The 8,635-nt window shown below is 40.6% G+C and overlaps 1 protein-coding gene across 1 annotated transcript; it reads left to right on the forward strand.

The window, feature by feature from the left end:
* The first annotated feature begins 5,211 nt into the window (after positions 1–5,211).
* chac2 (ChaC, cation transport regulator homolog 2 (E. coli)) lies at positions 5,212–8,224 on the forward strand. Its single transcript, XM_070852030.1, has 3 exons — positions 5,212–5,540; positions 6,186–6,221; positions 7,210–8,224. Exons 1-3 carry the CDS (start codon positions 5,406–5,408, stop codon positions 7,603–7,605), a joined length of 567 nt encoding a protein of 188 aa, XP_070708131.1. The 5' UTR covers positions 5,212–5,405; the 3' UTR covers positions 7,606–8,224.
* The last annotated feature ends 411 nt before the right edge of the window (positions 8,225–8,635 follow it).

The raw sequence follows: 8,635 nt of genomic DNA on the forward strand, positions 1-8,635 counted from the left end.
TGACACGTCTTAAAGGGGCATTCCTGCAGTTTAGTATTTTACTTCCATAAAGTTGAGGGACTTGCAAGCAGCAAAATGGTCAACATTGATGTAGCAGAGGCTTAGATATCCTGATTTTTAGTACAAATCAAGCTCTAAAGCCCAAGATTCTACATTTCCCATAATGCAGTTCAATAGCACCCCACAGAAAACATTGTACAACTGTTGTCAAAGGCTGTGCAGTGCTCAGCATGTTGAGTGCCCCTTTAAATGCAAGAAATATCAAACTGAGATGATTTTGAATAAAATGCAGACATTTCCAAAATGAAAAGAAGCCAGAAAAAAGAAAATGGCTGAGTGAATCTCTATCTCGGCCACCTCCTCAATGAATACATGCGACGCAGGAAGAGAACGAAACGGTTTAGCAACAGCTCTGGAGTTGGAGAGGGAACACAAAGAGATCTGTAGCACAGGAATAGACTATAGCTGGGAGGAAGACGGCTTACGAGAAGAAAATTAAGCTAAAGTAACATGTGTGGAGTAGGGAGGAAAACACTGATGGAGGTAGATGAATGGACAAAGCCACCTAAAGTACATACCAGTGCTGATTAATTGTTGTGGGAATTATGAATTATTTGATTAGTCTGATTATTTGATTTAGTTGATAAAGTGACTCTTTTGATCACAGGAACAAAGATTTAATTTGGATTTTTGAAGTAATTTAATAGGTTGTGGTCTGTATTAGAATTTAACAATGCACACTGGTATTAAAAAGAAAAAAAGGTCTTATTATTGATAGAAACAGTCAGAAGAACACATACAGTATTCCCAGTAAATCCTACTGGATTAATTCCTCTTGAGTTATCTTCATATTTACTGCACCATTTTTGTTTTCCATCTTCTAAGCAAGAGATAACAAATTTGCTAAATTCACCAAGTGAAGGCACATAATGCATGCTTTCTTCACCGGAGAAAATAAAACATATTCCTCATCATGAAAACAGCCTTCTTTTTTTCAACAGCAAACAGGCTGTAGAGAGGACTACATTTCTAGGTTGCTCCTCATCATAATAAATATATATGCCAGAAACAGCAGAAAAAGACTTAATACAGTATTTTCCAGAGAAATGTGTCCCTGTCAAAGACAAATGCTGATGAAGGTGTACCTACAGGACAGACTGTAAGCCTTTTGCGGTGTTGATTCACATATGAATTAGATAACAATCATGTGTACAATAGGTTTTAGATATTTGTAGCGGGATTTAGCATGTAAGTACCCTTCTGTGTACTCTGTCGAGGTTTAGAGTTAATGTAAATGGCTCATTATTTTCACAGTACAGAACATGAACCATTTGAATTACAGGACGTGTCAATCTTGGGTGAAGACCTAACGTTGTTGGTACATCTGCAGCCGGCCTGGTTGTCGGCCGTTAGTGGTAAATTTCCCTTCTATTCCCAAGTAGGAATTCTGCTGTTTCACCACTGTGGGCTCCCGTATGCAGCCAGAGTGAGTAAGTTTTCTCCCTGCATCCACTGATGTCCTTACTTCTGCTGCCAACACTTTATCTGCCCTCTCTGTCGTGGCTCTTTTGCAGGTAAAAATCACTCCCTCCATCCCCTCTGTTGAAACAGCTCTTTACTGTTTACTTAATGTAAGATCCCCTGCTAATACGTCTTTTAACTTCCAGGATTTTATCATATATTTTTATTTATTCTTTTTTTAACCGGTGCAGAACCTTGGGTTAATCCTGATGAATAAGCCACCCCCCCCCAGAAGTTTAACTTTTCCACCAGCCAAGATTGACAAGTTGGAGCCAATGGCCTTGAAGTAATACACAGACTTAAAGAATAAATTGCCCATTTTATATTTTCCATCCTTATTCTTGGTGATTTCTAATACCCATGTTTGTTACCCCTCTTCACCCTACTTTAATTCACATTTTTTTTCAAACTTTCAGATTCTTTTAAGGACTTACAATTGACCTTGTGCTTGTGCTTCAATGGTTTCTGTGTAGAAGATGTGCTTTTTGTGTGATCTTGCTGTCTCTGATCATGAGTCAGTGCTCTTCCACGTTCCATTCCTCATTCCTGACTCCAAACCCCCCACACTGATTCACTCCCGCCACCTAAATTCACTCTCTGTACCTCGTTTCTGTCAAGCTTTTACTGCCTCAAACACATTTTCTAATACCGATGAATTCCGGGGCCTCACCACAGAGAAGACTGTCAGTGTCTTTAATACCTCTTGCACGAATATTTTAGATCCTGTAGCTCCTGTGAGATATAAAAAGTCAAAATCTCCTTCTGTGCTGTGGTTAAAAGGAGAAACAAGGAATTTAACAAGACAATATAGGAAGGCAGAGTGGAAATGGAAGAAGGATAAACACAGTGTCTCTCTTGCTTCTCTCAAAGATCTGATGCCTGCTTATCTGCGTGAGTTCAAAGGAGCCAGGAGCTCCTATTTTTCACAACGGTTCGCTAAATGGGGTCATAATCCCAGAATCCTCTTTTAAAATCATAAACTCCGTGATTGGTCCTTCGCTTATCCAGCCAGTTGAATCCTCCCCAGAGAGATGTGAAGAATTTCTTCATTACTTTTAGAACAAAATACTGGAGATTTGGCAGCACAATAACACAGAATTCAGAGTGTTCGATGTTGACTCCTGCCCGCTTCAGTGAAATCTCTCTGTCAAAATCATCCTAGAATGCATTCCCATTTTGTTTTTAAAACCAGTATTTCATCCATCCATCCATCTATTATCTATACCGCTTATCCTTCAGGGTCGCAGGGGAGCTGGAGCCAATCCCAGCTGACTTGAGACGAGAGGCGGGGTACACCCTGGACTGGTCGCCAGCCAACCGCAGGGCCAAGACATAGAGACAGACAACCACTCACGCTCACACTCACACCTACGGGCAATTTTAAAGTCACCAATCAACCTAATGTGCATGTCTTTGGATTGTGGGAGGAAGCTGGAGTGCCCGGAGAGAACCCACGCAAACTCCACACAGAAAGACCCCAGGTCCAAACCTGGATTCGAACCTAGAGCCTTACCAGTATTTCAGATCCAGATATTTTAGTCATTATTAACAGCTCTCTGACTACTGGCATTTTCTCCACTGATTTAAAACATGTAATTTTATATCCATCTCCAAGCTGTCATTTTTATCCAGTTTCAGAAAAAAATTTCTCCTCTCAGTTGCTTTCTTTAATAAACAACAATAAACAACACTAACTTTTGAGCTTTCAGTCTCATTTTCATTCTCTACACAGCACTGAGACTGCTCTGGTCAAGGTTACCAATGAGTTACTGCTTGCCACTGACACAGACCTGTACTCCATTGTAACTCTCCTTGACCTCAGCTCATCCACAGTGGGCCACAATGTCTTAATCAACTGCCTGAATAACGTCCCTCTCAGTTATTCTTGGAGAGGCGTCCTCCTCCTCTCTTTTCTCTCTTGTTTCCTCTCTTTTGTGGGGTTCCCCAGGGGCTTATTGTGGATCCCCTCTTAATTACTATATACATGCTGCCCATGCAAAGACATACTTTAGATTTTCATTGCTATGTGGATGACATGCATCCGTATGTCCCATTACAGCCTGGTACCACGGATGTATCTTGTAGTTTGTCTTCCTCACTGAAATTAACAATTTGATGTACAAAAATGTGCTTCAGCTGAATGACTCCAAATTAGAAGTAATTTGGCCCAATAATAAAGTCTCATCTAGTCAGGGTGCCTTATCTAATAAAGATTAAGTAAGAGGCCTGTAACCCAGGTGTTATTTTTGACTCAGAGCTGTAAAAACATTAAAAAACTGCAACTTATGCAAAATGCAAGGTGACCATGTCACACCAATACTCACTACCCTTCACTGGTTACATGTGAGTATTAGAATTGATTTTACTGCTCATTTTTAAAGCCTGCAATGGTCAGGCTGATCTGCTGACTCCCCATGAGCCTGATTGCTGCTTGACATCCTCCATCATGGTTTCAAAATCTCGCCAGGTTACTAAAGGCGACTGGGCCTTTGCTGTTCGGACCACTCAGATGTGAAACTCCTCAGGCAAGCAAACTCCTCTTATAGCTTTGTCTCAACTTGTATTTTCTTACCACTTCTAAATATTTAAATTGTCTTAAATGTTAAGTTTCAGATTTTATTTACTTTTGTAGAATGGTGCTATACAAATAAAGTGATTATTAGTACCGGTAGTATCACAAGCATTAGTATTTACACAAATTTCCTGAGCTGATCTTTAGTGTTCTGCTTTCAGCCACTTGCACCAGACTTGGCTTCGGTGTTTTGAACAACGCTATCTTCATAGCAGATGTAACTTCAGCTGCATTTCCCATCCCAGCTGCAGATTTCAACCACAGAGCCACCTCTCCAAACTTGTGGCTGGTAAGTTACATAAGAAGGTTTTCTGACTTGGTTCCCTCTGAGGCAGAAGATGGAGCATGGCTGCTGTTCTTGAAGCTGACATTACAGGCCAGACTGTTGCTGTCCACATTATTTGGTTCTGAATCAGTGCTCACACTTTAAGAGCATGTTATTTGGGAGAACGGACAATGGGGAAGGGACGGAAATAGAAACTTAGCACCCCCTGGTGTCAGGATGGAAGCCCACATTCCTTGTGTTATTTGTCCCACTTCATATTTGAACAAATGCAAAGGCACAAGGAGGTATTCATTGAAAATAAATCAATGGGTGCACATCAACATCAGCCTAGAAGAAGATATAGCCTTGAAGCTTAGGTGATTACAGTAATCAGTAAGTCACCGAGACTATTAAAAAGGGCAGTGTTACACAATAGAACCTGTTTTCCACAAGAGGACACATTAATCACATTTATCATTCATTAATGTGTTGTGTCATTAATGTTTGTTTTAAGTGTTAAAATCATTTTACTTTCCAATTATGGGAATACAGGCAAAAAAAATAGAATAAAATAAATAGTCCTGAACCTTTTGCCTCAGCTTGGACCTTTCACTCAAATAGCCCAAAACACCCGGATTGTCGGCTTACTTTCAAAATAAAAGCATAGCGCTCTAAAAGACACGCCTATAGCGATACGGCACGGGTTACGAAAACAAAATACTATAAAACAGCAACATTGTATAATAATTGGCTAAGAGAGAAGCCCTGTAAATAGCTAATGTTACTATACATTTGCTATTTACGGTTTATACTGAAGGTGTTTGAGCGGAAGTAGACTTAGAATGATTTGACATTATGTCTGCGGGGCAGAAGTGAAGTGAGCAGGTCTCCGTTAGAAACTAGCTACACTGTTGCAGGTGTACAAGTCAGTCATTAACACAATGTTGTGACTGTGGTTATAAGATAGCTGTCACACTAAAAGCGTCGCCCACTGGTCCAGCTTCAGCCGTCCTTCTTGTCTCGGTCACGTTAGCTTAACGTCTCATCATGTGGGTCTTCGGGTACGGGTCCCTCATATGGAAAGTGGATTTTCCTTTTGAGGAGAAAAGAATTGGTTACATAAAAGGCTTCAGCCGCCGGTTCTGGCAGGGCAGCACCGACCACCGGGGAGTACCGGGAAAGGTGAGCCTGTAGACCGCTGCTAGCTTTAGCTCACTCCTGATATCAGCCACAATAACTGATGCAATGTTGCCATAGTGAGTTTGTCTGTGGAGCTCAGTGTTGTATCAGTTACTGACAAGTTCTTGGTATATTCCTCAATTTCAGTTTAGCATTAATTGTGTAAACACGGGAAGACAAGTAGGATTGTGACAGGCTTTACACATTGTTAATTCACTGCAAAAACACATCATCGTTGGCCATCAAAAAAAAGCAACATCTGGTTGTACAGCAGTGCTGCTGCCTTGTAGAGTTGAGTATCAAAGTCAAATTGCTGCAGGAAATAGAAGTTTTAGGGTGCTGTCATGTAGATCCACAGGTCTTATCCAGACCTCACATAACAGCTAACTGAGGTGCTATTTCTCAGGTATCACTGTATTTGTTTGACAGTCATTATTGGGATTTAGAGTATATCATGCATTACAGGTTATGTCATTACAGCATATACTGTTGCTGCATTATCACCATAACTTTTCCATAAAGAAATCCATGACCTGCGTTAATGACATTTCTACAGTATCCGTTCTACATAATCCTTCTTAGTTGCTTTACTGTGTTTTTGCTGCTGTTTTAAATGACTTTTTTTTTATCTGTCTGTGTCCCTGACAGCCTGGTCGAGTCGTTACTCTGGTGGACGATCCTGAGGTAATACATGGCCCTCCTAAACTTAATGGCACCTTACATTAATTTGTAATAGACTTACAACTCAGGGTTTACAACATCAGCCTAGAACAAGGGCTTTCTATTGCTTTGCCTATTACTTTCTCCATCAATTGTTTCATCTATAAAATGTCCAAAAAACAGTAAAACACGTCTTTCCCAGAGCCCAGAGTGATTCTTCAGATGTTTCGTTTGGTCCGACCAACACTCAGCCAAAAGTAATTCAATCAGCTTACAATGATATGAATCACTTCGGAGGAGCTGGGACCAGCAATGGTTTGCATTTTTGCTTGATAAATGACCTAAACAAAAATGACATTTAATTTATATAGTAAATAGATCATCTCACCTGACAATAATAATTCACCTACATTGGTATTTGTCAGTATATTATTGGGTATAATTAAGAGAAAACTTGCACTGTACCACTTATATCCTGTTTATATCCTGTTTTCACAAACTGTATGGTAAGATGATAGTGCTTCACCAAAGCAGTGCCAGTACTGCTGAAATCCACCCTCTTCAATTGTATTGTCGAAGGGTTATGTATATCACATGTGCAGCATGCATGACATGACACAGAGACGCATTCTGAGCGAGATGAATGAGAGTGTGCACTGCTCAGAAAAGGAGATGGCATCTCATACAGCTGAAACAAAGGAAAGGGCAATGCATTGTGTTCTGTCCTTGGATGAGAGATGATTTGCTGCAGTTGATGAGAAAGAGATGCAGAGCGTGTCCTGTAGTGAGAACATGATAAGCACTTACAAAACATGTGTTTAGAGGTGACTGATGAGTATCTTAAAAATGTTACTGATAAGGCTAAAATAAGACACTCAACACATTTCTTTACGAGTTGAAGCGAGAGGGTTGTACCTGTAGATTCTATTCTTCTTTTCCATGATTAATCAGTTCATTGCTTGGTTTATAAAATATTAAAATCCACCCAAGCCACCCGTTTTTCTTGTCTCAGGGGTGTGTTTGGGGCGTCGCCTACAAGCTGCCAACGGGCCAGGAGCGGGAAGTGAAGAGCTACCTCGACTACAGAGAAAAAGGTGGTTATCAGGTCATCACGGTGACCTTTCACCCCCGTCCACCACTCACTCCCCCGCCCAGCCAGACGCTGCTCTACATCGGCTCTCAGGACAATCCAGACTACCTCGGCCCCGCGCCTCTGGAGGAGATCGCCAACCAGATCGTCAACTCTACCGGTCCAAGCGGGAAAAATACTGAGTACCTGTTTCAGCTGGCCGATGCTGTGAGGACAATTCTACCTGAGGACTCAGACACACATCTGTTTTCTCTAGAAACTTTAGTGAGAGAAAGACTTCACAATATGCAGAAACAGCCACACAATCAAACAGGTTGACTGTAATTAGATAATGAATACGACTTGATCAATAACAGACGATACAATAAATAATCTCAGGGTCTAAGGTATTCATGTGGCCAATCAGGGTATTTGTCTGGTACAGAAAATATGTTGACTTGGTCTGTTTTTATCTGTTAATGGTAGACTACACGGATCAATATAATATGTGTATTGAAAGCTGCGTTTAAATAGGAAAAATGACAAATACTGTAACTGACATCTGTGATGGAAAACATGTACTTGCACTTTGTTTGCACCCTTTGTATGTAGGTAACTCCCCTGTCCTCAGACAACTTATGTTAAGTGTAACGCTTGGTTGTGAGACGTACACACTTCCCTTTCTGTACCTTACTACTCTACATCCAGCCCTGTTTATCTCGCACAACACCTATAAGGGCATCAGAAACCAGATGACCTCTCCCCACACATATCTCATTTACATTCACACACACACCTATTCCACATACACATACATTGACTCAGCTCCCCTTAAATACGGCCTACTATTTTGTTCGTTGGACCTTTTGCAGACTGCTTTGTTACTCTGGAGAACTTGTCCCTCTGCAGAAATAAAGTAGTCGCTTACAGACAAACGACTGAAGTTGAGCTTGTTTATTGAAACAGAAAATTTCCACGACACAATGATGACAAAATATGCTGTGGATAAACTTGTGTGGATTTACAGCTTGTGAAACATTCAACAGCACAAAGGAAGAATGTTTATGATCAATAAATATTCTGTGTTCTTACTGAATATATCTGCACTCACAGATTCATACGGTCTGTTTTTTAAAAGATAAAATCATTGGAAGCGTGAGTGCTCTGCTCTCACAACTGAAGTGAAAAGTAAGGCCCGTGCAAAATTTCTGCCAGACAATTTGCACGTTTAAAATCCCTGAAAATTTGGTTTTATTATTTGATTTTGGTAAACCACTAAATATTCATGGCAGTTAAAGTAAAAAACAAACACATCCAAGAGTACTTAGCTGATCTGCAGCATCAGGACTACAGATGCAGCCGCGTAGAA

Source organism: Pempheris klunzingeri, chromosome 20, assembly GCF_042242105.1.
Source record: "Pempheris klunzingeri isolate RE-2024b chromosome 20, fPemKlu1.hap1, whole genome shotgun sequence".
Lineage (NCBI taxonomy): Eukaryota > Metazoa > Chordata > Actinopteri > Acropomatiformes > Pempheridae > Pempheris > Pempheris klunzingeri.